Raw genomic sequence first — 27,224 nt, forward strand, 5'->3', positions numbered from 1 at the left:
CTTAGTGGTTATATATTTAGTATAGATTAAAAAAATATATAATTTTTGAAATGAGAAACTTAACCCATTGTGTTTTTTATAAACTAAATCTATATTTTTAAAAGATGCAAAAATACAACTCTCTCTTTTGAGACTCTTCGTCTTCCTCTTTTTTTAAGGTTTCATACTTAAGTTTCGCTTGGTTATCTCGGCCGAAGTGGTGTCTTTGCCTCTAGGGGCTTTGGTGGTGCTTTGGCCAAGAGACCCTCTCTCATATGCAAGGTCGTGTGAGTATTTAGTTGGTGGCATGCGAGCTTTCCAACGTCGACAGTTTTGGAGTGTTGTTTTGGCCTTCGCTAATGCAGTGATGGGCGGTCTTGGCGTCACTTTCAACTCCTTTTCCCTTCTACAATGTCCTCTCTTGTTTTCATGCCTATTATTTGGCGTGGGTCTTGTGACAGTGTTGGCGAGGATGGTTGTTCTTGGGGAGTGGGGTTGTGGTTTGTGACCTTAGGCTTTTGGTGGAGCTGGTTGTCGCCATTCAAGGTCTTATGCACCTGTTGTGGTTTTCGGGTTGTTTATTTTATTTTCTTTGTTAGTTTTGTTTGATTTTTGGTGTTGTAATAATGATGTCTGTCACCCTATCTTGTGGACCTTGGTTTTTGCCAATTTGTATGATTCTCCCCTAGCTAGTTCACACTTAGGTAGTTTTGCTAATTCAGTTTGGAGCAATCATTGCTTAATTGATAGATTTTTAAAAAGGCAAATTAATGTTCTTTGTGTGTATAGTTGGGAGTTTTGATTAGTCCTTATTATCATTATGGTGTTCAGTGTTTGGGTCGATCTTTGTTGGGATTAGATTTGCTCTTGGGTTTGTTGTCCATCATTGTAACCTGTGTGGTTTGCCATGTATGGATCATCTTCTTTGATAAGTACAACTCTTTGAGTGATTGCGTAAAACTTTTGTCCATTTTAACCTTTGAATGATAACTTCTTTCCCTTTAAAAAATCTATATTTTTGAAAAATACATATAATGTCATAAAATTGATAAAATAAAACATAAAAAATAATTATTTTTTAAAGTTCTCTTTTATTAAACATGTTGAACCTTGATTCTGAATTTCTCTATATTTTTTTAAGAATACCTAGTCAAGCTCTTCTCTTACTCGTATCAAATAGAATACTAAGTTACACTAATGACAAACTGTATGCCATGCCAATGGGTTTTGGGTGCCCACTAGCAATACACCAATATTTACTACTGTATGATGTACATTTTGAGAATTGTAATTGGGCACCAGTCATACCTAACGCTACCAAATGCCGCATTCCGCAATTTAATACAATTTAAGACCAAATATTAAATTATATCAATTCACAAGTGATGTTCTCAAACATATTAGTCCAAAGGTGTCGTGCTCTTACCTTTAGTCTTTGATGCATTTGCCACTTGGAGTGAGGATAGAGAATAGGGAGAACTTAATAAGTGCCATAAACTCAGGAAAGGCAAGCAAGCGCACTGAAAGGAAATGTTATTTGGTGTAATCCTTTTAAAAGGAAGAACATTCCCTCATGCAATTCTCTCATTGCCCCTAAAAGGGGAAGCTACACTAGTGAGGTCTATGTTACAGCTATTGGGTCTGCAATAAATTGTAGACTCAGTTCCAGGTTAGGTCTGCGGTTGGTCTAGTTAAAACCCAGGATCTTTATGCAGATGCACTGGTCAAGCTTCACTGGCATGTCCTGGGAACCATGGCAGTCCTGGTTGAAGGCACTGTTTTGTGTCTGAAACCGGGACAATAGGTCCAAGAAAGATGCGCCATAAATCGAGTATTATAGTGACCAGCATTGCGGCACCAAGAGCATCTATAGCAACTCTAGGTAAGTCCCATGGAGCACCTGATTTTTCATCGATCCTGCAAACAAAGATGAATCATCATCCGCTGAACTTGGTCCTATATTGACTTGAACAGGAACTAATCATGCTAATTCATGCGTATCCAGTTTAACCAAATATATTTTCTGGATATGTGGTAAACAATTGAAATTGGTTCAAATAGTCTTAAAATGGGTTCTTACCTTAGAAACATTGGGAAGCTCACGATGAAATAGATGGCATAAAACAAGGACCCAACTTTATACATGGTTGCCCGATCCACAAACTCATAGTAAGGAAACTGCACAATAAACAGCAGAACATCGTTAATTTTCTGTACGACAGCCAGCTGTATTAACGAATTATTCCAAAGAAGGACTTATTATTTTTTATAAGTTACAGGAGTATTGTAGCTTTCCCCTCAAAAACAGAAGGAAAAGAAAACAACATGTGGACTCAGTTTACTGTCCTAATGAAACAGAAGGTTAGTAAAGGGATTGCCAAAACTACCGAGGAAACTAACAGCAAATGCAGAGGGATAACCAAGACTAGTCTGAACAGCAGTAATCTGAAACTTTACTGTTTCAGTTTTCGCAATACTACTATATGAACTATTTATACTACTATATGTAGACAAAGGTGCAACAACATACATTAGCAATAGCAAACGTCTCCAGAAATGCTATGAAATAAGAAAGTGCCAAAATCCACGCTGCCTCAATAGCCCACTGAACTTTTTCTGGCATGTCAGCAATGGCATGCCGCAGTCTACGAAGTGTAATGTTCGAGGTTACATGATAAAACAGGAAGCAAACATGAGCAAGAAGGAAAGTTGTATGTGGAACCTGTACATAAACATCAACATATGTTATTTAGGAATGATAAGTAGATTGATTACTGATTTCTTCTACATTTCTAAGCTTACATTGTTCATCCTCCATGATGGAAATGTATATGAAGCCCCCAATACTGTGAAGAAATAGTGTGTCCAAAAGTAGTTACCAACATAGCTAAAGATGAATATCCAAAGAGTAGCCTGCCAGAACACGTTCAGATAGAGTATCATCACACGGTAAAAAATTAACAGAAATTTTGCACTAACAAGTTTACAAAATTTATGAAGAGTCTTTCTCAAATTCCTGTATCACTACAATTTAAAAGATAATACATTTCTACACAAAATTCCAAAAGAGTCTTTGCTTGATAAGAGCCTTCAACAAAGGGCTGAAGCTTTTCTCCTCTGACCCAACTACACTAAATAATACCTAAAGAGTACTATTGTTTTTCTTAGATAAAATTCCCACTATGTTTTGTTTTATTTTAGATGATATAGGTTTCAATGTAGCAGCTGAAAAACTTCGATAATTTAGTGAACAGTCTATGCTTCAATTTTCTCATTGAAGATTTTGGTAAGCCTCACTTATAGAATATGTGCTACAAATATGATAAAAGATTTGAAAGATTACAAAATATAAAAACAAACGATTATTAACAGAAGTGTGAAAAATTGATATGTTCCAACCCAAACGATTTAACAGGGCTTGTTTCTACAGACAAAACATATCACCATGGTGAAAAAAAACACATTAACCACATTGCATTTCCCTAGTAAGTAAACTCTTCATGTTCGTCACTCTAATATATTAAGATACTTACCTTGACCCAATAACGATCCTTCCATGAGATGCTTCTATCTGCCTGCAAAATTATTCAGAAAGGAAAGGTTAAAATAAAATAAGGAAAACATAACCTAAAACATCAATGAATATTGAAATAACAACTATTGTTTTGCATGTTTGGAACAAATACCCCCACAGATAACCATAAATTGTAAATTCAAAACCAATTATTTTTTTTATATTGTTTCAGCTTAAAACATGTACTTGGAAAAATAGCTGCTTTTATATGAGTAATTACTAATAATTGTCCGTCATAAGTACCAGCAAAGAAAAATATTGCGTATGGAAATGGAAATCAAATGATATTTCAAACTCCAAAATGGATTTATAAGAATTCGGTAGTCATCAAAGCTGGTATATGAAACTTTTGGCTAAAAGCTGATTCTTTCAAATTCTTTGACTGAATTTATATATCTGAACAATGAGTTGACTTCTTAAGTAAATATTAGATATGAAATCAACACATACATTCCATAATCATCAACAAGATAAACATCCATATACACTCCCATTTTAAATATAGTGAGAATATTACCCTTCCAACCCATATTAATGGTATAAGAAACGACGGAACAGCTGAAACCAAACCCAGAATCAAATACTCCAATTCCGTAAAGCTCTGCAAAATCAAGAACATATTTATTATGCTGCACATGCACTAATACGCCCAAATCAAAATCCTGCATATAGTACATTTTCCACAACTTTCTCCCACTTTCCCATGAACCAAACAGAGTCCACAACTACAAACAAACGAAGTAAATCGAACCTCGTATAGCTTGTACGGGACAACGATGCCCAAGCAAAGAGTGAGCCAGAAAGGAGTGTACAAAAGGAAAAACAATTCTCCCCATCTCTTACTCGGATTTGGGGCCAACCATAAACTCGGTGAAGGAGAAGCTGATTCTGAACCTGAGCAAAATGCAAAACGAAGGAACAAAATTACAATCAAAAGAATGGAAGCAAAAGCTGAAATAGAATGAATTGAGGTTTAAAATTTTTACCTCCCATTATCGATGGTGATGTGATCCAGATTCAGGAGAAATGGGTTTGACTCAAAATGGTTTGACCCTTGAGTATCAGAGGAGTACTATCAGTGGAGCGCAAAAGTGACTGAGCTAATACGAATACGAATGCGAATACGACGACGAATGCGCTACAAGACCAAGGTGGCCATATTTATTTATTTATTTATTGAGTCTTGCTGTAAGCCACATTAACGTGTCCTACTACACCACCACATGCCACATGAGTTGTGTGGTTTAGGATACTCATTATCCATAGTCCACACTAATCTTATTTATATTATTTTATAAATTTTAACTTAAGATTATTTATTTATGTGTTAATTTATATACTATTTTATTATGCATAATAATAAGTGATTACAAAATATATACACCGAGCATATATATACATATTTTTGAAAAATAATTGTTCCATAAATTAAGAGTCAAACCTTCGATTGGAATGGGTGTTCCAATCACTAATTCTCATCCAGCTACATTAGCCCAGCGCAATCTCATCTAAAACACAAAGGCATCTCAAAGTCTCATATACACGTATAACATATTACTTTAATGTAGTAAATCTCATTTTAAATAAAATATGATTTGTTAAAAAAAAATAAAAATATTTTGTGTCTATTATTATATTAAGATATTATTATCTATTACACAATCATTCATTGAAGATGATTTTAGTTAAATTTATTTTTTCGATATTAACCAAATATCCTTTAAGTAGTATACATAATATGTCAAGAAAATCAATTTTTTTTAAAATAATTTAATCAATCAAAAATAAAAAATTATTGTCTACATCTTATCAGTTAAAGCTTCTAATTTTTTGGAAGGAGGAATTTCCTCTAGTAGTCTCCGCTGCTGTTTATGCATATTTGGCCTTCCCATAGTTCCAGGTTGTGTCATTCCCCAAAAAAAATGGTATTTACAAAATATATAGAAATGTCTAATACATGTAGAATTTGCATAAGAGTAGTGCAATCAAAATACATCAAAAACATTTGCTAAAAAAATTACATCAAAACATATGGTAATAAGTATAATTTAGTGATATTACATCTCATCCAACTAAACATATCTATATTAACACATATCTAGTTGTGTCCGAGGAGCATACCAAAATATTATCATGTCGGATGATTTTAACTTATTATGTCATAAATTCAATATAAATAAATTACATTTGAATGTCATTAATGATCACTGCCAGCCACTACACATAAGAGCAATCTCAGGGGCCCACTTGAATGACAAGATGACGTGTCATAATTCTATTTGGTTAGAACAAGGAGAACAGTCCCCCACCCAAGAGCCATATAAAAAGAATTGAGTTCAGAGGAGAATACCGTAACAAACTTTGTCGCATATGAGAAGACCAAGTGCCAAGCGTCGTCCATTCCATGCAAGTGTTCTTTTGAAAAGCATGCAAAGCAAAACAAGCTCCATATCAAAACGCCTTTAAATAAGTTGTCGTTTCTTTCTATGCTCTCCTCCTCTCTTTCTATACTCTACAACAAATAAAAAAGACTCCTCTTCTCTTCTCTTCTCTTCTATTCAAAGAAAATTAATGGCTGAGGCTTTGGTAGTTTGCAGCAACAAGAGCTCGGCAACAGGGATCACTATAATGGAGATGAAGACAGGGGAACAAATCCTGCACATACCAACTTGTGCTTCTCCTCCTCATGGCTTGTGCTGCTTGAGAAATCACTTCCTTTTCGCTTCTCAGATTCATAGGCACGGCTCCGTTGGAGGCGGAGCCATCTTCATGTGGCACTTGAACAAGGTGCGTATATATATATATATTTATTTATTTATGAGAAAATTACTACGTACCCACTGTTTTTTTCCCTTTGAAATCAATTGTTTTTTTTTAAATTAAATAATCAACTGGTTTGGAGGCAAATTTTTTTTTTGTTTGAAAAATGGATGATATTGTCGGTGACGGAGCCATCTAGACTTCTAAAAAAGATGGAACTATTTATAGATTATTTTCTTTAAATATATATATTACAATATTAAATTAAACTTTTACTAATATCTTAATAATTAAAAATTTGAGGCGGAGCTTCAGCCTTCGCTCTCTCACATCTCTCCCCGTCAATCGTCACTGGATATTGTAGTTTTTTGAAAGAAAAAAAATGTTGTGTAAAAGATATTTTTTCCCCCTAAATATGTGTAAGTGTGAAAAAATTCATATATATTATTAATAAATTTAGTCACTTAATTCATACAATCATACATATATATGAATTGTAATTACTTTGCCATTTTTGGGATGATTTTAAGGTTTTTTTTTTTTTCAATCAAAGATAAATAGAAATTTCATTTAATGGTATGAAAGACAAAGTCCATTAGAGGTTAGACAGATAAAGTTCACCCAATAGCAAATAATGATTCTTTCAAAAAAGAAGACCATCAAAGTGGTGAATAAAATCAAAAACCGTGATTTTAAGATTATCTTAATCTGAACAAGATATATTTTTTTCTTTATTTAATGTTAGCTCTAAATGTGCAATTAATGTCTGCGTTTATTTTCTTTTTGAAAGGAGTAAATGTCTGTGTTTATACATGGCCATTGTCATAGTTTTGGTCAAAAGTCAAGTCTTGCTGTTTTTGGAAATGGGTGCTAAAAAATAATGATAACATTCCAAAATATATATATATATATTATATATCTTTTTTAGTCAAAGAAAAGAAGTTAAGAATTTGAGTGGAAAAAAAAAAGGAGAGTTAGTTAATGCATTACAAAATTTGTGAAAATGTAACTGACATATATAATTTTTGGGGCTTTAATCTTATCTTCTAAGCACATATATATGTCTATACATACAGCCTCAGCCACCTCTACGAAGCTATCCATTGGAGGCCATTGGACCACTTTCTTGCACAAAAGATGGTGTATATCTTTCAGGTGGAGCTCTATCTGGAAATGCTTATATTTGGGAGGTTGGTATTGGTATAACCAAACTTGAACTCTCACACATTTTAATTAGCCTCTTTTCATAATTTTTTTTTGTATGGAAAATTTTTGTAGGTTAGTAGTGGAAAACTGCTAAAGATTTGGCGAGCACATCATCGATCTTTGACATGTATGTTGTTCTCTGATGATGGTTCTCTTTTCATTTCTGGTTCAGAGGATGGTATGATCTGTGTTTGGTCTATGATTAGGTAAAGATTAATTAAGTTTCAATTGCCCTTATTAAGTTTATGAAAGAAAGAAAGGAAACTTATATAAGTACTATTCTATGAAAGCTTGCTAGATGTAGAAGTTTCAGATTCAAGCTCAGCTTCTGTATTACATTTCTCTTTGGAGCATAATACCCCTATAACAAGTCTGTCAACTACATCATCAGTCAGCTCAAGTTCAATTTTAGTATCAAGCTCCAATGATGGCACATGCAAGGTAACCACAGCCATTACCAAATCCTCTGCATTTTGATTCTTATCAACTTCTACTAGTGTTTGTAGGTTTTCTGGTTTTGTTATAAACAATTTCTTGTAAGTTTTTTTCTAGGTGTCAGATTTGGTCTTGGGAAGGATCATAAGAACTGTCGTTTATCCACAAGCAATAACTGAGGTACTTCTTCACCCAGCAGGGCAGATTCTAGTATGTGGAAGTTTAGATGGAAGAATTTTCATCAACAAACTTGATTTTGAAGATCAACCAGTTGAGCTACAAGGGCACAAGTAAGACCTCCTTTAGTTGGAACACATAACAAATTAACCAAAGGCTTTTAATGTTTTGCTGTTTTGTTGGGAGTGATCAAAATATATAACAAGAATAGAATGGAATGAAATAAAATAAAATTTAACAATTTTTTTTAAAAGAAATATTATGTACTATTATTCAAATGTAACAAGATACTAACTGCTACACTATATTTGAATACACTGATTATTTACTTGCATAAGTTCATGCAGTGGGGCAGTAACTGCATTGACTTTCAGTCAATCTGGTTTGGTTTCTGCATCTGAGGACTGCACCATCTGCATATGGGATGTTACTACTTGGACAATCACACAAAAATTCAATCACCAAAAAGGTAAAAATATGAACTCTGCTATATGTGCTCTGTTATATCATTAGATGACTTTGTTTTTTTGTTGTGTTCATGTTCATTCTCAAGCAGGAGCAGTAACCAACTTGGCTGTGATACTGCGGTCCTCGCTGCTCCCAGTGGCGAATAATAATCGAAAAGTATCGAATCCATTTCGTGTTTCATCATCACTTGACAAGTATCCGCAGCATGATAAATTTTCTAAGGAAACAATCACTCTTATTCCCTCCTCAAGCTATTGCTCCCTCATAGAAAGTTTTCAGAGCACTGACTCATGCCAACAAATTCTTAACTTGCAGTCGCAGGTTTACCTTCACTTTTCACTTTCTGTAATAAGCCAGTATTGACATGGCAGTGTAAGATTTATATTAAGTCATCAAACTAGCTTTGTTTTGAATTCATGTTATGATTTTTGGCAGAAAGAGTGGACACCAGCAGCCATGCAAATGAAAGTGGAAACATGTATAAAGAGTAGGATTTGGGCATTGAAGATGACAAAGCATGTTATGGAGATGAATAGGCATTTACAAACACGTTTGCTAGACTTAATGCAGAGTAGGTTCTTGAGGTGTACAGAAACTGATGAGTCCCATACTACAAAAAGAAGAAAGAAGTTTTTTCTTAAGAGTTCTTGTAAAGATAGTGGATCACCATTACAAGATGAGCACCAATAATCACAGTTATGTATTTATATATATATATATATATATTTATATTATTTTTTGTACAAGATTATACGGTTAAGTTATATTGTAGCCATGATGAAAAGTATTGATGTAGAAGTGCATTTTGATTTTGAGGGTAAAATTGAGTTTTGTGCTGAAGAGAAATTCTTATATCATAATATTTTTTGTTCTTGGATCATTTAGATAAGTCAATGTATAATGTGCAACTCTCAGTGCACTTAATTAATATATGGGTAATACTTATTTGTTACATGTGTTTTATCGAAATACATACTGGATATACTGTAACGCCCTGGATAGCCAAGACCGTTACACTGTGTACTTATAAAGGTGCAGGACTTGCTAATCAAGTCATTAATTTGAAAACGTGTCACTAAACATGTAGGATTTAAGATTAAAAAAGTTTTGGTCTTAAAAGACTCATTTCATATATTTACACTGTAGAAAATATGGGATCCCATACAAAACGAAGTTAGAATAAGTTTACAGACTCCCAAAAGTACAAGTGTATCCACTAGCCATACTAAGGCAAAACAGACAATCTCCAGGTTCCATGTCCTTGCCTAGACCTCAACCGTGGCGGCCGAGCACCTGGCTATGTACATTCCGCTCGCTGAGCTCTCCAGTCAGGGCTGATCTAACTTGCCATTGCCTTTACCTGCACCACGTAGCACCCGTGAGCCAAGACTCAGCAAGAAAACATCATAGATAACTCAAACAATAACAACAGAAAAATAGCTCAGTAAGCACGTATACCCATCAGATAATCCACAACAGATATTCAGCATATACAATCCAATACAAGATACATTCTATCACATATAATATTCATATCACATAATATTCAGGGCCGACGACTTAGGCCGCACCCTCTGTTTAACCTACTGACTCTAGCTCGCTTAAACCAAGCTCAGTGCATAATAAGCTGTCCTCAGCTACCAGTGGCCAAGCCGCGCCTTGTGCGCTAGTGAGACCCTTGGAACCCTTAGGCCGTTGGTTCACTAAATGGCTTGCATGGCATAATACCATCTTTTCAAGCTTCTACAATAGGGAGCCCTTAGTCCCGTCACATATATTCAACCAGGTGCAGTTTTCTTACCTTTAGTCTGTACGGTTATCGAATTATGAGCAACGCCCCTCAAGCACGATCCGTTCCTGAGCCTAAGCTTTTATCACCAAGCTACAACCAAAGTATAGGGTTTCATAAATACTCAAATATAGGTTTCCAGTTACAAAACTAACTCCCGGGACTCCTAATTCCAACAAGCACGGTGGTGAAACCAAACTCGAGCACACTAGACCACTTTCCCATGCTTAAAACCCTCAAAATCTCAAGTGTGCAACCAAGGGCTGCGGCCCCCAAAGCCTAGCCGCGACCCTTCCCCAAAACAGAACCTACTCCCACACTGAACCACACACGCGTCGCGGCCCTTGCCTTGGGCGCCGCGGTGCGCCCCCTTGGCCGAGCCCCCTTGGCTTCTTTGCATGCTAGGACCGCAGCGCTCTAGAACAGAGCCGCGGCCCTCCTCTTCGAACCCAGATTTTACACCATTTCCAAGTCTGAAACCTCACCTTAAACCATCCCAAAACTCCCCAACTCTTAACCAATTAATTCCCAATTTCTTTAGCATGATCTAAACAGCATAACTCCCAAGAAAACACAGCCTAACACACTCTAATCTCTTCCTTTCAACCTCTGAAACCCAAGTGCTATAAACACTCAAACCAGCCACCTAAATTCCATTTAAAACCTCTAAACTAGGAGTTAAAACTACCTTTGCTGTAGAATCACTTCACCAAGCTGTGGCCAAGCTAAGCTCCCAAGTTTTCCCTCTTAATTCTGCCTTAGAACATCAAAACCATACTTGTTTCAACACTTAATTAAAACCCAGCTAGAACTCAGAATTCAACCACAGAAAATAGAGTTAGATGCTTACCTTAATCCTTGTTTTAGTGCTTGATAAATCCCTGAGCTAGACCTTCAAATCCTCACTACAAATCCAAGAGATTCCAGCTAGTTTCCCCTTTAGGTTTCTGTGTTTTTCTTTCCTTCCCTTTGTTTTCCTTGAATGTGAAAGTGAGCTGAGATAAAGTCTTTAGTCGGTTTGTGTTTTTCTTCTAAAGGATTCCTGTAACGCCCTGGATAGCCAAGACCGTTACACTGTGTGTTTATAAAGTACCAGACTTGCTAACCAAGTCATTTAAATAAAATCGTGTTATTGAAACTATTAAGGAACTAGGGCTGAAAGCGTTTTGGTTTCAAAAGCCACATTTTCATTAAAAGAAACACTGTTTATTTACACGGGATCCCAAAAATATCAGTTTAAAGGCCGTTTACAAAAGTTACAAGATTCAAATACATTAACCAGCCATACTAAGGCAAAACGAGCAGTTAGGTAGATCCATGTCCTGACTCACACCTCGATCATGGTGATCGAACAGCTGGCTATGTACATTTCACCTCGGAGCTCTCCACCTCAGGCTTGGTCCAGCTTGCCCTTGCCTTTACCTGCACCACGTAGCACCCGTGAGCCAAGGCCCAGCAAGAAAACACAACAACAACAGAGCATGAACAATTAACAGACAAGTCAACATCTCACATTGCATCACATATACTCAAATATATCATCAGTCAGTATAATCAAGTATTCCACATACTAGGCATTTCAGTTCATAATATTCACAATTCACAAACGATAACCAGGGCTAGCGCCCTCAGGCCACTCCCTCGGTTATCCCGTTGTTCTTGGCTCCTAGTGGCCAATTCGCGCCCTGTGCGCTAAAATCATGTACGGCACTCTTAGACCGCTTTTACATGTCCCATGGCGTAATACCAACGTTGACACGATATATCTTTCGAGAGCACTTAGTCCCATCACAATCATACAACCGAGTGCCGTTTTCTTACCTTTCAATTCACTAGTTCCCGATGCCTCGAAGCCGCGAGCACGTTCCTCTACCCCGAGCCTCTCCAAAGACCTAATCACAACACAAATGAAACTTCCTTTGTCACTAATCAATCCAAAACTATTTCCTGGAACCAATCCCACACTCTCGGAACCCCCAAATCCCTAAAACAATGCACCGAAGGCATCCCCCGAACCCCCGAAGCAAAGGCTCAAAATTGAAAATTCCCATGTCCTGAAATTGGCCTAGCGCCGCGGCGCAGCCCTATAGGGCCGCGGCGCCCAGCAAGTCAGAGAGCACACTCTGCCTAGAAAACAGCCTTGCGCCGCGGCGCTCCTTCGCGAGCCCAGATTTCTGGGTTTTTCCTTACGTTTTTCCCGAACCCAAATCACTCCAAATCACCCCAGATTCATTCCTAAGCCCCAAAACCAACTCAAAACCCCTAATAGACCACACAACAACCTAAAAACGTCATACCCTAGCTCAATTACACACTTATTCCCAAAATTCACTCTTGAGTTCCATGCCTTAATAACTCAAACCAGAAAGTTAAAAACTTAAACCTAAACCCAAACCATACTTCAGATTCCCTAATCCATAACAGAAATAAGCTTTACAATTACACAGAATCCTCACCTTGAATGAAGAGTCCAACCTCTAGCTTCCTTGCTTCTAGCTCCAAGTCAAGCTTTATAACCCCACAAGCTGAATTTCCACAAACAGCCATAACCATCCTTGAGTTCCCATATTCAATCTCTGAAAATCCAAACTTAAATTCAACAAAGCAAAGTTCTAATCCTTACCTCTGAATAACCTTGGCCTAGGCTTGATTTGATAACTTCAAACCCCTTGATTCTCCTTCCAAGAGCCAAATTCAGCTTCCCTCTTCCACCTTTCTTTTACTCTATCTCTAGGTCTCCAAAGTTCAGCATAAATCCATTTCCAAAGTGTTTATACGTGATTGCATTTTCCCTCAGCTGAAACTTAACTAAACCACTGCCAAAAGACCACTCTATCCCTCCATAAATATCCCTTTCTAACTAAGCCTCAAGGGCACACTTGTCCTTTTACTTGCATTACAATTCTACCACCTTTCCAATAAAACCTGTTACTCTTTATGGTTACTAACAGTTACGCAGGTTACCAAATCACCAGTTACCATTATCTAGCTTTCTAGGACCGTCTCGGCACGTGCATCACATTGATATCACCACACCCACGTGGTACAAATCACATAGCATAATTATCACATAACATAATACACATAGTCATATAACATGCTTAAAATCATAATCATGCATCTTAATCATTAAAACCACACATAATTCCCATTATGCCCTCCAGGCACACTAATCAAGGCCCTTAAGCTTAATTAGTGAATTTGGGTCGTTACACTTCCTTAAGTCTATCTCACATATTAAGTTAATCCCGAGGCTCGGGGTGCCGGAACTGTCATCGAGGCCAAAATGGTAAAATCCCTCATTATTCCCACCTAAACATCCTAACATTAAATATATCTCCATATATTTATTTTCATGACCCAATAGTCCAAATTGCTATCCGCTATCTAAAATTATCCCCGACTTCTTCGAAACCATACCCCGTTGTGACTTTTCCCACTATCTGGCCCTAGAATCGTCTTGAGTCGTACTCAGCGAACCTATCCATATAATAATGTGGTTCTCACATATATCACATATCATATTACCACATAATATAATCAATTATCATATAAACATTATTAAACATATAATTACTCATTAAGTCACAGTTATTCCAGTAATGCCCTCCCGGCACACTAATCAAGGCCCTTAAGCCTTATTAGCGAATTTGGGTCGTTACATATACTATATTTTTAATAATGTTTATCTGGTATCGTGTTATATGAAATCGTAAATATTTGGTACTTTGTATATACATTTTATTAATATAATCAAATTATTCTCAATTATATGAGTTTCAAACTTAAATTTAATTATATATAATTAATGAGAATTTGATCATATTGATAAAATTTTATCGTTTAAATTTGAATTCAAAATATCAAATATATATAATTTTAAATTACAGTAACAGAAAAATATTATTTAAAACATAATATATAAAGTCTGTATTTCGATAAAATACGCAATAATAAATAATTATATACCCTTAATATATATAAATTTTTGACAATTCACATTGATATATATATATATATATATTATGAATTTATGAATACGTCTATGTATGGTTTTCTTTATGTTGTTGTGGGACTTCGATGTATGGTTTCTTATGTTGCTGTGGGACTGCTTTCATCATATGTAGTCGGTCTTTGCGAAAATAAGTTGCGCAACCATTTTTTTTATAATTTTATACTGTATGACTAAATTACTCTACTGAATTAAATTGTTACATATGTGCAAAGACTAATTACATTCTTAGGACAATATTGGTTGTATTTGGTAAATACAACCAACACCATTGATTTTCATTATTTCATGCCACATTCTAAAGCAAAATGATTTTGGGTTTAAAGGTGGAATACTTTTTTATTTATTCTTTTATAAAAAAGTTGGAATAAAACAAAATAATAAAGTACAAAATTCCAACCTTCTTTCTTTTTCTTTTCCTTGAATTATGTAAAGAATAAGCATTTTAGCTTTTTTTCTTTTGAGAAAAAACATTCTTTTGGTTTTAAAAGTGGAATAAAGTAGAATGATAAAGTGCAAAGATTCTTTTGTATTGCACTACTACTACTGGGTTTTAGGTAAAGTAATGTAGATTAAATTGTGATTCAAATATCCAATATTTTTATAATCAATTTTTTTTTAATAAATATACTTAATGTTTATAAAATATTGTACTTTTATCCAAATTTCTTTTTTCGATAAATATAACCAATGTTTTTAAAATGTTTCACTTTTAAACCTATTTTTTTTATTATTTTGAGATATAATAGGAAAATGAAAGAAAAATATAGAATTTTAATTATATTTTAAATTATTTTCACTTCTTTATTCTTTCTCAAAATAATAAACAAAAATCATTTAAGATTTTAAAATAATCAAAATAATTAAAATTTATATTTTTCCTTCACTTTTTTTTAAATTGATGGAAAAACATAATTTAATTATTTTTTATTAATTTTAATAAAACATCTATTAATTTTTAATTTAAAATAGTTATTTTGAGGAATAGTAAGAAATAGAAAATAATTTAAAATTTAAAAAATAATTAAAAACCTATATTTTCCTTAACTTTCCTTAATTTCTCAAAATAATAAAAAAATAAGTATAAAAGTGCAATATTTTAAAAACATTGAACATATTTACCACAAAAAAAATTGGGCATGAAAGTGTAACATTTTTAAAATATTGAGTATTTTAGGTATCCGCAATTTACTCAATAATATTTATACCAAATTAATTTCATGTGTATTATACTAGGTGTTGACACTAGTTTTCACCAACTAAAAAAACCTAAAATCACAAGTAACAAAATTTGTACAAGACAATGTTGTTGACTTGAGAATTTACAATACCCAATTTTTTTTTTGAGTTTGTAATATGACATCATTTTAGCTTACTCAAATTAGCTTACTTCTACAATGAGACCCTTAGTCTATTTATAGGTAATTGAAACGTCTAAGTCTCATTAATTAGAGCTAATTACAACATCTCTTATAATTATAAAGTTAGTACAAAGTTAACACAGTAAGAGTTCCAACATTTCGAATAATTTTGAGAAAATTCGGAATAATTTAATATATTGAAAACATAGTTCAAATATTTTTATTTAACGCTTGCCTATTTTTTAATAAGCGTGTGCAACAGAATATTTGAACCTTGATTTCGGCTCTGTAAATTATTCAAAATTTCTCTAAAACTGGTATGATGCATGTTGTAACTACAATGAACATCATCATATAAAAAAATTATAATTATAATTATCTAGGTACCGAAAACACAAAAATGGTGCACTAACAATTTCATTTTAAGAAAAACTATTTAAGAATTACCCAATAAATATAGTATACATACCAATGCACAAATCTCATCACATGATGAGAAAAATATCTACTTTGAATTTCCTCTTCCTTTCTCAAGAGCATTTTTAAACATAGCTCTTCAACATAACTTTTTAGAGAGTACAATAGAAATAAAAGCACTCCAAATACAGTTTATGTATATACCTGTAATAATAATAATTAATATTAGTTGAGAAACATAGCTATCTAAAATAATTTTTTAGTAAATTTCACTGAATTTAGCTCAAAAGTAGATAACACATGTAGCTATAACCATTTTCATTTTATGTGAATACAAACCTAAATGTTAGTCAGTACATTATTTCCAACAGCTTAGAGCAGTCCCAATAGTTGTTGTATATCACATACTTCTTTAAAATTTTAGAGAATCAATAAAAAAAAAAGCTCCTTATACATAAATGTTTTAATTTTACTACAATACTACACTACATTTATAACATACTGTACATACTCTAAATTATTTTTTTATTAATTTCTCATACTTTCTCTCTCCTTGTCTCCTTCAAGCTCTACTTCTATTTTTTTTATTTGAATGTCTTTTCTTTAGTTATTTTATATTAATTGAAACTAGTAACACAACCAAAAATTAGTTATGATTAATTTATTTAAATTGTAATTATTATTATTTTTTTTTTATATATATACTCTAATATATATATTTTCTCTCTACCATATATTTTTGCATAACAAATCTTTCAATATTTTTAGTTATATAAATATTTGAAATAAATATTAATATAAATATTAACATATATAATAATATTAATAATAGTTAGATAAATATTTGAAATCAATAAAAAATAAAATATTTAAATGTTGTAAGGAAAATGTATTTTAACTTATTTTATAAATTTGGATTAATTAAAAGTAAAATATTATTATATTTGACATTATGCATAGATAAATATTGCAAGTATTAAAAGATATATAAATATTATTGTAAGAAATAGATATATTATTGAAAGTGATAGAAAATATTTAAAAGTAATAAAATCATAAAATTAATAATATTTAAATGATATAGAGAAAAAAAAAATCGAGAATTTGATGTATGGTGTAATATAAAACTTAAAAGTAAAATAAAAAAAAAGTGTGTTTTGAGAATGTATTTTAAAAAATAGAGTAGAAGTAATATTGAGAGTGTTGTTATTGACGTCGTTTTTCGTCAACTTAAAATGTAGAGCACGTAAATAAAGAATTATGGCCAGAAAAACACAATAAAACAATGAGAGTTTTTTTACGTGGTTCAGCAGTTAACTCTGCCTAGTCCACGAGTCTTTGTTATTAGAACTTAGGAAATTTCTGGAAATCCTTCAAGGATGAATTCTCCAGAGTTTTTCTCAAGATCACAAAATTTCGGTCCCTTACAAAGGTACATGACTTCTCTATTTATAGAGGAAGTCTCAAAATATTATCCCACACGTTTTTGGGAAGTTATCTTGTATATTAATAAATTTAATGGCTTTAAAGCCTGTAACTCCTATATATGAGGAAACGTTACAACAATAAGATCTCTTGAATGCATGGACTGTGTCCCTTCAAGTGACCTATTAAGCCGTTCGAGATTAACAATCTGCATCATGCCCGTCTAAGTCTCTGACTGAAGTACAAGTTGTCTTGTTTTCCCGAAATCAGTTTGGAAAGGGTAACTACCACCGAGGCCGCCTTACCCCGAGCTCACACTCATGCCAAACTCGGGCCACTTGATCCGAGGTCATCTGACAATGGACATACTCCGATGTTCTGTTTTTCGAGCTTGCAAGAACTTCGAGGCTGTCCATCTTCGAGGTTGCCATCTGCTTTGAAGGTTCGGTATCTAGGTTACAAGCATGTATTTTGACTATCTCGAACTCACCCCTGACGGATCCAGCTTTCGAGATCACAACCTCAAGTCTCGAAATCTGAGTGTAACAACTCTTATCATATTACCTCGTTTTTGTATGTAATAATAATAATAATAACCCATCAATACACTATACTTCACCTAAATCATATCTGCATATATAAAGCCATAGTTTCTAGTGCCTATGTATGTAGCACGTGATATATATTTGTTTTTGTTGAAGATCAAGAAAAGACAATAATAAAAAAAGTAAAATAAATAATAAAAAAAGGAGGTGGAATCCACCTGCTTATCATATACTAGAGATGAAATGATAGGGTGAAACGACACACTTTCCTCCCATTCCTATTATATATCATAGCTTTCATGTTTGGATTCATTGTCATAAAACCCTATTCTTCTTCCTGAGAAAAGAGAGAGATTGTGAAGATGGCCACAGGAGAAAGAGGCTTACGAGGTAAATTGAAGAAGGTGGTTCTGGCTTATAGTGGTGGCTTGGACACTTCTGTCATTGTTCCATGGCTAAGGTATTTATTTTTTTAAAATGTCTCATTTACTACAATGAAGAAGACTTGGCCTTGGCCACACCCTTTTACAAAAGTGGGTTTTTTTTCATTAAAATCTTCTGCATTATAAAATGATAAAATGTACTAAAAGTTTTACTTTAAATTTGTACTGTATAATCTGTCTCATGCAGGGAAAACTATGGTTGTGAAGTTGTTTGCTTCACTGCTGATGTTGGTCAAGTGAGTGTTTCAAATTTTTATTGATTTTTTTTTTGGTTGGAATGTTGTTTGTATGGTATTACTATTGATGGGTTACTCTATCTGTCTTGCTTTGCTGTACTTGAACTTGAAATTTTATAGGGTATAAAGGAATTGGAAGGCTTGGAACAGAAGGCCAAGGCCAGTGGGGCTTGTCAGTTGGTAGTGAAAGACTTACAGGAGGAATTTGTAAAAGATTACATATTCCCTTGTTTGAGAGCTGGTGCAATTTATGAGAGAAAATACTTGTTGGGTACCTCAATGGCCAGACCCGTTATTGCCAAGGTGAGTTCTTATCACAAAGAGGAGTAATTGAACAAATACAAATGTTATGTTGATTGATGATATATGTTACAAACATATTGATGAAATAAAACAGGCCATGGTGGATGTTGCCAAAGAAGTTGGAGCTGATGCTGTTGCTCATGGATGCACAGGAAAAGGAAATGATCAGGCATGCGTATCAATTAAAGCATTTGAAACATGAAACTTAATTGTGCTTGGTTTGACTTATTCTATTTTTTCACTTCAGGTCCGGTTTGAGCTGACTTTCTTTGCTCTAGACCCCAAGCTACATGTTGTGGCTCCTTGGAGGGAGTGGGATATTACTGGTAGAGAGGATGCTATTGAATATGCCAAGAAACACAATGTACCTGTCCCAGTGACTAAGAAATCCATTTATAGCAGGGATGGGAACTTGTGGCACCTTAGTCATGAGGTAATAATTACTAATTTGTAGTTCACTTGACAAAAAATTAATTCTAATATTAAACCTTAAAGTTTAATTGTCTAATTTTCCGAGTAGCACTATCCCATGCTAGTGTGCCCTTATGCTAGCTTATGTTAGACAATAAGCTTAATTGGATGGAAGAAATCCTTCCACTATCTGTAATGTCATTGCTATGCAATCTTAATGATAATTCTTATCACTTTTTTCAAAAACAAAAAATTCATTCTTCTTGTTTTACATTTCTGCCCTTTAGGTGATTTGGATGATTGAAAAATAATGATATCTAAAGCTCTTACTATTCTCCTTCATTTATGAGATGATCTTTTGAAATTGTAGGGTGATATCTTAGAAGACCCTGCAAATGAGCCTAAGAAGGATATGTACATGTTAACAGTTGATCCGGAAGATGCACCAAATGAACCTGAGTACTTCTCCTTAAGCACCTTCACAGTGATTTTGAGCTACTCCCTCACGGTTTTACATACTAACATAGATATTATTTTTTTCAAGGTATTTGGAAATTGGGATAGTCTCAGGGGTGCCTGTTTCAGTCAATGGAAAGGAGCTTTCCCCTGCATCTCTACTTAGAGAGCTCAACCAAATCGGCGGAAGGCATGGAATAGGCCGAGTTGACATGGTTGAAAACCGCCTCGTTGGCATGAAGAGTCGTGGGGTCTATGAAACTCCTGGTGGCACCATTCTCTATGCTGCTGCCCTCGAGCTTGAATCATTGACATTAGATCGAGAAACAATCCAAGTTAAGGACTCTCTAGCGCTTAAGTATGCAGAGTTGGTGTATGCAGGCCGGTGGTTTGACCCACTTAGAGAATCTTTGGATGCTTTCATGAAGAACATAACAAAGACCACAACAGGTTCAGTGACTATAAAATTGTACAAAGGCTCTGTGACTGTAACAAGCAGAAGTAGTCCCTTTAGTCTGTATAGGCAAGACATTTCATCGTTTGAGAGTGGAGACATATATGATCAAGCTGATGCTGCCGGCTTCATTCGGCTCTATGGGCTTCCAATGAGAGTTAGAGCAATGCTTGAGAATGGTATGTGATGTGATAGTCTTTTCTTGTAATAACAGTGCTGTTTGCACTAAGTCAGGCATTTGGGTTGTGTTCATGCAATTCTGATATGATGCTTTAGCTTTTCTTTTTAATTCTGATATGATGCAATTCTGATATGATGCTTGAGAATGGTATGTGATGTGATAGTCTTTTCTTGTAATAACAGTGCTGTTTGCCCTAAGTCAGGCATTTGGGTTGTGTTCATGCAATTCTGATATGATGCTTTAGCTTTTCTTTTTAATTCTGAGCTTTGATTTTGTACCGTAATGGTGTAATGAAGGTCAAGTCAGGTGTATCTCTCCTTTATTTGAGAAATAATGCAATTTGTCTTAAAGTTCTCAAAATTAAATGCATAAATAATAACATGTATATATAACTTTAAATCTTTTAATTCAGTTTATAGAATTTATTTGCCAAATATGCCTTGTTTTATTTGAATTATAAGTTTTAAATATTTATTTAAGCTCTTATATTTCTAGCCATTAATGAAACGATAAAGTATTATTAATGTAGTTTTGTTAAATATATGTACATATATATCATATAAATTTATTTTTGAGATTACAATGAAATATTATTAAAAAAATGACTTCTGTAGGAGAAGTCTAGTTTGTATTTTAACAATTTAAATTGTCTCACTCTGCATAAGTTAAAAGGTGGCATGAATGTGATTGATATTACACAAACCTAAATTACATGTTTAAGTTTAGTATACCAATTTTTATCCAATTAATAATTTAAAAAATTTCAAGAAAATACTAATTAAGTATATGGTACATATGTTCATTTAAACATGAATTTGAATTGAGATTTGAGACTCCAAATCTGGATAGGTGATTGCACTTACATAGTGTAAAAAATAAGAGGCTTTTCTGTTTGTTTTAGAAAAAACCAATTATTTTGAAAAATTAAATGCAAAAACAGTCCACAATCTTTCTTGCTCCAGAAAAAGGGAAAACTTACTAGTGGATAAACTTCACAAAAGCTAGGCTGCTGCTGCAACTTGGAGAAAATTATAGAACTTTGATTCTCATGATTGAAAACAATGCTGAAACCCAACAGCATTATAGGAAAATCATAAAGAAATTATGATTGATATTTCCCTTTAATTTACAACTTGATGTAAGGAAATATATAATGATGTATATTCAAATAGTATGGTCTTACCCTGCAGTGACTTCTTGTTGAAGAATACAAGGAGACAGAGCTATGTTAACTAATACAAGAAAAAATAAACTATATTATTTATTTTTATTTTTTGTAAAAAAAGTTTTACATGAGAAAAACTGACTAGATTGAACCCCACTTCCCTTATTTTACATGCCCTTTTATTTTAAGCATATCAAATCTTGTGGTGAAGACCATTCATGCTGTACCTCTCCCTCTGCATGGAGATGACTCATTTATCTGATCTTTGTTCACCATCTGCTGTTGCCTGTACTTGAGCTGCATACTGCAAATTCCAAAGTATGTCCTCAAATGATGGACGGCTTGCATCTGGAGAGATGCATTTCTGCATTATGGAGATTACAATTGACAGTGATTCTTGTGAGCTTGTGGATAGAACAGCTGGTTCAACTATTCGCTTCCGCCCATCGAGGCTCTGCAGAGTTGTCTGCACATTAAGGATCATGTTCAGTTAACAAACTTAAATGATCACAGTGTGCATTGAGATCAGTGTTTAGATTTTTTTCCCCCTTGGGCATTTTTCATCTATGGCACACACATGACCAGATTATGTTACTCTTGAAGAACATACCATTTCTTTGAGCAGAAATGCCTCTCTGCTAGCAGATTGGGAAGGCCCAACTACTGCTTCCAGTATTATAAAGCCAAAGCTGTATGCATCATCTTCTAAACTTGTCATTTGCCTGAAAATCAAGATTTCCCATTGTCAAATGTAAATAAAAAATCGCTTAAGTACAAAGCTGCAACCTAAGATAGTTGAGAGTTTATAATCTGCTAAGACAAAATTTTCCCCAAAATACCCTTAACTTAGGGGAGTATTTTTTCAATTCTATGCTTCATTGAGCATATTTCCTCAAATTTCCCTTATCAAAAAGCTTGATTTATTTATTTATTTGGAAACCATTTGCTTTTTGTCTGTCCCAATTAAAGATGGAAGTAGTCACATTCTGTTGGATTATGCCAAATTTTTCGAGTTTGTTCATGATCAACTTGGTATTAGAAAGCAGTAGACAATATCATACATTGAATGAAAAAGCTGTTTTAGAAGAGAGAAAATTCTTACCATGATTTATAGCTGTCTCCTTTTGCCTACAAATTAAGAATAGAGGTTAAAACCACAAAGAATGACTAAAAAAATTTGCTAGATAAAACAATTAATCAATTGATACGAAGGGCCCTTACCACAAAATTTTCAGTTCCTTCTGAGATTATTGACATTCCATAGTCACTCAATTTTGCCATTTGATGCTGGTTGAGCAAGATGTTATTTGACTTCAGTCTATTGTTGAAGAAACCAGGTATGATTCCAGTATGAAGGAAGTGTACGGCTTTGGCAACACCAATTAGTATTGTCAATCTTTGTGGCCAATTAAGGACTTCTCCCAGACTGTTCTCTACACATGTTATCAGTTATATTTTCAGAAAAATTGACATTAGTTTACAATGCTTGTAAATTTTAAAATGAGAGTGAATATTATTTAGTTCTTTTTCTGCTTCGAGTTTATTTGTAAATGCTGCCAATCTCGCACTTGATCACATTGGCATACCCTTTCTTTGGATGTTTGATATATGAACCAACAATAAAGAGTAATGTCTGGTAAAGTTGAAAAAGTTAAAAATAAAGATGAATTGAAATGTGTTGGCCATTCTTGAATTTAGATGGTTGACACCATTAAAAAGGAAAGGCTCTTCAATGCTTGCTTCCAAAAACATTTCTTACTTAAAATTTGGAACTTACCAGAAAGATGATCGCGAAAAGTTCCATTTGGTACAAATTCAGATACAAGGTAGACCTTGTTCAGATTGTAATCTCCTTGCCCACCACTGTCCAGACAGTGGCCTAAATGGCATACCAAATGTGGGTGTTGGAGCTTATAAAGCAGATCCAACCTGAGTCTTACATTTCGAATTGAAAACTTCTTTGATAATTGCAGGCACCTTATAGCAACTTCTGTCCCATTCATTAGCCTTCCTTTGTATAGCTGCATGAAAAAAAGAGAAAAATCAGAGGAAAAAAAAGAATCACAAAAATTAGAACTTAAAAAGAACTATTACTATAGTGATAAGAAACTAAAAATCCTTGGGGATATCAATATTTTCAAAACATCATACATCACATTGAAAGGTGTAAAGATGCAATGATATGAGAACTTTACCTGCCCATAAGACCCTTCTCCCAAAAAGGCAGAGTTGTCAAAGTTGTTAGTAGCTTCTATTAACTCTTCTAAGGAAAAGGACTGGCATACTTGGTGACCTTGTCTGGCTAAATTTGCAGCTTGAGAAATAAAACCTGTGAGACAAAAATAAAATAAAATTTGGCATCATTATTGGTTGATCATTATCCTTGTTGAAATTGTATTACAAATCTTGTTATTGGTTGACCTACTTGCATTTGTTGAAAGCTCAAAGGAGTATCCTGCAACCGAGCTATCTTGTACAGCTTTGTGCAGTAAGTGTTGTTCAGACATCCCTCGAGGACAGAAATTTTTTAATAAAAGAAGCAAACCTAGAATCAAAAGCAGAGAAAGCACAACTATTCCTATAATAACACCAATTAGAATAGCTGTATTGCCTCGAGATTGTTTACTCTTCACACTTTTCACTTTTTCGCAATGCGATTGTTCATGTTGATTCTGCATATCTATTGATAAGCAATTCCCATCAAACTCAACAAGTCTCTTATCTGATTTATTGCTTAAGCAAGAAGGCAATCCACCTGTGAACTTGTTATTGGATATATCTATGAACTCGAGTTTACTCCCACAACTTAGATGGTTCGAAAGTGAACCTCTTAGCATATTTGATGCCAAATTCAAGTAACTGATATTAGGCAAAGAGAAAAGTTTAACTGGAGGCATGCCTGTTAGAAAATTGGATGATAAGTCAAGGTTTTGAAGCCCTTGTAATTGGCCATATTGCTGTGGAATCCCACCTGAAAATGAGTTGTTGAAAAGAAACAGCATGACCAGCCCCTTTGGCATTGTAGGTAGTGTAGAGGTAAGTTTGTTCCCACTCAAATCTAGCACATATAAGCTTCTTAAGGGAACAAGATCTGGTAACTTCCCTGATATATCATTGTTAGCTATAGTAAGATTGGTGAGAGTGGTTATTCTTTGAAGTGAAGATGGAAGCGTACCTATCAATTGGTTGTTGCTCAAACTTAAAACACTCAGATCAACTAATGAATCAAACCAACTTGGAACGGTTCCATTCAAGAAATTGTCATCCAATATAAGAGTTTGAAGCTTCACCATTTCTGAGATTTTAGGTGGAACAGAACCAAAGAAAAAATTTGAACTCAAGTCTAGATATTCAAGGGAATACAGTCTATGAATTTTGTCTGGAATTGGACCCCAGATGCCCAAAGACACAAGGCAAAGAACTCTCAGACTATTAAGCCTTGACAGGGTGGTAAAAAAAGAATCAATTGAAAATCTCTCTGACAAAGTTTGATTTGGAATAGCAAACCCATTAAAACCACTAACCTTAATTGACTTATCTCCCATAATTCTGAGCTCAGAGACAACATTGTCCTGGCATGTGAGGTTGACTTGTGTACCTGAAGAAATGAAGCAATAATCCCTGCCATGATCTTTCCAAATTTCCAACTCTGTGGGGTACTCCAAATGCTTTCTTAGTTGTAGAAGAACTTGGGTTTGAGAGGACTGAAGTTGATAAGTACCCAGAAAAGAAAAACTCCAGGTAAATAAGAAAAACAAGAGCATATTACAACACTCCATTAAAAGATCTCTCTTTTTCTTGTTATGAAGAGTCCAAAAACCATATGACCCAAGAATTCAATAAAGACCTGTCATTTAATAGAAACGCAACCGACACCAATATAATATCAGTGGAACAGTGAGAAACTCTTCAAAATAGGTGGCAAGTTCAGGTTCAATGAGTGGATCTTTTGCGTTTTAAGGAAAACGCAGTAGAGTATGAACAACCAGCTTCACCCATCAAAGCTCAAAAACCAAGCTTGCCAACATTAAACTTTCAAGCAAAATACACAACTTATGAAAAATGACTCAGAATAAAGGAAGAGACTTTTTAACTCTTCACAGAACTTAAAAAGCACATGTTACATTTGATTCAAGTAACATAGGCAAAACCCACAAGGAAGAATGTAAATTCCAAAGGTTTTGCTTAGTAGTTGGAGATGAGAAGTGGGGTACCTGGATTTAATGTAGTATTGCATTTAGTGCTCCCACATGGTGCTTTTTTTGAAGCCAGTGAAGCATTAATGGCTTAGACTTTTGCTCTCACAAGCGAGAGAGAGAGGGAGAGAGAGAGAACAGTTTGAGTACTCTTCAGTCTCTTCAGTCTTTTGAGCAAAGAGCTAACCCAAAGAACTCATGAAGAGGCCAAACAGAAAATGATAATATATCATTTGTTTTGTATATACTTTTTTCTTTCTTGAAAAGATCACTTTCTTTCTTTAGTGGCTAGTTGAAGCATGCTTGCCTTACTGTGTTTCTCATTTGTTGTTCCTTTTTTAACTGGAGGGATAAAAGGATAAGTTCACAATGTCTTTCCCTAAACAATACCATCAAACAAATCAAAATGCGCTGGCTGCCACAGTACCGTGTGTGTGAAACATCAAATGGGCAAAGGGATAATGAATTGGAAGACAATAATACCACTGACACTGCCTCTGTTTCTTGGGATAGAGAGCTTCAATACAATACATTATATGTCCGTTGTTTATTATTATTAATATTTTCAATATAATAGTAGTTTTTGGTAAGTGAATGGGATTTTTATTTTGGGACTGTCGTTTTAGATTAACAAATTTTGTGGAGCGTAATGAGAAAGTAATCCGTTGGAATTTGTGATTGTCATTTACCACTATTTGTATGATGGAGGAGTTTGAACGAAGCAGGTGTGGCCATGTGACTCCCGTACAGGTCTTTAGTTACTAGTTAGATTTAACGGGACAGTAAACTAAGACGCACCAAAATATTAACGAGAATGAGTTTTCGACAAAGAACAATTTTTACTTTAAACTGAACTCCTTGTAGAGTTTTATCATGGAACTATTTGTTGTGGCAAAAATGTTTCTTTAATTATGGAAATCATTACAAACATATATTTTTTGTGATATTAGGTTCATTTTTGCAAGTAGTTTGCTATGTAGCCATATGCCACATGTACAGTGTTAAGAAACAAATTCCTGATGCTAGCCTTATTCAAGCGACTGCTATTGGTCTTGGTACAGGTGTAACTCTACCTTAGTGGTCCCTGTCAACAATTACATTTCCTAGCACAATTCTCTTAGGATATTTTTTATTCTTTGCCTTTATGTTATTTTGGTAATGATTATGTAAAAATATTGTATCTAGAATATTATGTATTTTGTACAATATATTTATAAATACAAGGCAGCAA

The 27,224-nt window shown here is 34.2% G+C and overlaps 4 protein-coding genes and 1 long non-coding RNA gene across 8 annotated transcripts; 2 read left to right on the top strand and 3 right to left on the bottom strand.

The window, feature by feature from the left end:
• Positions 1-1,316: 1,316 nt before the first annotated feature.
• LOC133830095 (cycloeucalenol cycloisomerase) lies at positions 1,317-4,695 on the bottom strand. The gene is made up of 8 exons (XM_062260006.1): positions 4,540-4,695; positions 4,305-4,447; positions 4,071-4,154; positions 3,513-3,554; positions 2,782-2,892; positions 2,510-2,701; positions 2,060-2,157; positions 1,317-1,896 (listed from the first exon to the last, which is right to left on the bottom strand). Exons 1-8 carry the CDS (start codon positions 4,544-4,546, stop codon positions 1,704-1,706), a joined length of 870 nt encoding a protein of 289 aa, XP_062115990.1. The 5' UTR covers positions 4,547-4,695; the 3' UTR covers positions 1,317-1,703.
• A 1,376-nt stretch (positions 4,696-6,071) lies between these two features.
• Positions 6,072-9,455, top strand: LOC133828849 (protein ROOT INITIATION DEFECTIVE 3-like). 2 transcript variants are annotated; one of them, XM_062258932.1, is made up of 8 exons: positions 6,072-6,340; positions 7,390-7,503; positions 7,592-7,725; positions 7,810-7,960; positions 8,072-8,244; positions 8,470-8,600; positions 8,688-8,920; positions 9,035-9,455. In XM_062258932.1, the coding sequence occupies exons 1-8, from the start codon at positions 6,125-6,127 to the stop codon at positions 9,287-9,289; spliced, it is 1,407 nt and encodes a 468-aa protein (XP_062114916.1). In that variant the 5' UTR covers positions 6,072-6,124; the 3' UTR covers positions 9,290-9,455. The 2 variants fall into 2 exon arrangements, with proteins under 2 accessions (XP_062114916.1, XP_062114917.1); XM_062258933.1 differs by having other exon boundaries at positions 8,479-8,600; positions 9,035-9,454.
• Positions 9,456-11,114: 1,659 nt separating this feature from the next.
• On the bottom strand, positions 11,115-13,150 carry LOC133828850 (uncharacterized). Its single transcript, XR_009891344.1, has 3 exons — positions 13,012-13,150; positions 12,845-12,913; positions 11,115-11,810 (listed from the first exon to the last, which is right to left on the bottom strand). It is a non-coding gene; the product is annotated as an uncharacterized LOC133828850 (long non-coding RNA).
• A 5,236-nt stretch (positions 13,151-18,386) lies between these two features.
• Positions 18,387-20,865, top strand: LOC133830096 (argininosuccinate synthase, chloroplastic). The gene is made up of 7 exons (XM_062260007.1): positions 18,387-18,608; positions 18,779-18,827; positions 18,948-19,130; positions 19,225-19,299; positions 19,378-19,563; positions 19,912-20,000; positions 20,086-20,865. The coding sequence occupies exons 1-7, from the start codon at positions 18,511-18,513 to the stop codon at positions 20,636-20,638; spliced, it is 1,233 nt and encodes a 410-aa protein (XP_062115991.1). The 5' UTR covers positions 18,387-18,510; the 3' UTR covers positions 20,639-20,865.
• Positions 20,866-21,880: 1,015 nt separating this feature from the next.
• Positions 21,881-26,491, bottom strand: LOC133830097 (probable inactive leucine-rich repeat receptor-like protein kinase At3g03770). Of its 3 annotated transcripts, none has more exons than XM_062260009.1 (8): positions 26,012-26,491; positions 24,223-25,644; positions 23,993-24,126; positions 23,575-23,818; positions 23,019-23,230; positions 22,900-22,925; positions 22,408-22,519; positions 21,881-22,263 (listed from the first exon to the last, which is right to left on the bottom strand). In XM_062260009.1, exons 2-8 carry the CDS (start codon positions 25,574-25,576, stop codon positions 22,048-22,050), a joined length of 2,298 nt encoding a protein of 765 aa, XP_062115993.1. In that variant the 5' UTR covers positions 25,577-25,644; positions 26,012-26,491; the 3' UTR covers positions 21,881-22,047. The 3 variants fall into 3 exon arrangements, with proteins under 3 accessions (XP_062115993.1, XP_062115994.1, XP_062115992.1); XM_062260010.1 differs by having other exon boundaries at positions 24,223-25,501; positions 26,012-26,488; XM_062260008.1 differs by having other exon boundaries at positions 24,223-26,490.
• Positions 26,492-27,224: the final 733 nt, after the last annotated feature.

Source organism: Humulus lupulus, chromosome 4 (genome assembly GCF_963169125.1).
Source record: "Humulus lupulus chromosome 4, drHumLupu1.1, whole genome shotgun sequence".
Classification (NCBI taxonomy): domain Eukaryota; kingdom Viridiplantae; phylum Streptophyta; class Magnoliopsida; order Rosales; family Cannabaceae; genus Humulus; species Humulus lupulus.

What these genes read in the sequence shown, in the direction of transcription:
- LOC133828849 (XM_062258932.1), top strand. Translation starts at nt 6,125, where the DNA reads ATGGCTGAGGCTTTGGTAGTTTGCAGCAACAAGAGCTCGGCAACAGGG. An exon ending in TCATGTGGCACTTGAACAAG is followed by an intron (nt 6,341 to 7,389) that starts GTGCGTATATAT and finishes CTATACATACAG; the next exon opens with CCTCAGCCACCTCTACGAAG. An exon ending in CCAATGATGGCACATGCAAG is followed by an intron (nt 7,961 to 8,071) that starts GTAACCACAGCC and finishes GTTTTTTTCTAG; the next exon opens with GTGTCAGATTTGGTCTTGGG.
- LOC133830095 (XM_062260006.1), bottom strand. An exon ending in CATCATGGAGGATGAACAAT is followed by an intron (nt 2,702 to 2,781) that starts GTAAGCTTAGAA and finishes GTTTATGTACAG; the next exon opens with GTTCCACATACAACTTTCCT. An exon ending in AGACGTTTGCTATTGCTAAT is followed by an intron (nt 2,158 to 2,509) that starts GTATGTTGTTGC and finishes TTTATTGTGCAG; the next exon opens with TTTCCTTACTATGAGTTTGT.
- LOC133830096 (XM_062260007.1), top strand. Translation starts at nt 18,511, where the DNA reads ATGGCCACAGGAGAAAGAGGCTTACGAGGTAAATTGAAGAAGGTGGTT. An exon ending in CAGGAAAAGGAAATGATCAG is followed by an intron (nt 19,300 to 19,377) that starts GCATGCGTATCA and finishes TTTTCACTTCAG; the next exon opens with GTCCGGTTTGAGCTGACTTT. An exon ending in GATGCACCAAATGAACCTGA is followed by an intron (nt 20,001 to 20,085) that starts GTACTTCTCCTT and finishes ATTTTTTTCAAG; the next exon opens with GTATTTGGAAATTGGGATAG.
- LOC133830097 (XM_062260009.1), bottom strand. Translation starts at nt 25,576, where the DNA reads ATGGAGTGTTGTAATATGCTCTTGTTTTTCTTATTTACCTGGAGTTTT. An exon ending in GAGAAGGGTCTTATGGGCAG is followed by an intron (nt 23,819 to 23,992) that starts GTAAAGTTCTCA and finishes TTTTTCATGCAG; the next exon opens with CTATACAAAGGAAGGCTAAT. An exon ending in CATTTCTGCTCAAAGAAATG is followed by an intron (nt 22,264 to 22,407) that starts GTATGTTCTTCA and finishes CTTAATGTGCAG; the next exon opens with ACAACTCTGCAGAGCCTCGA.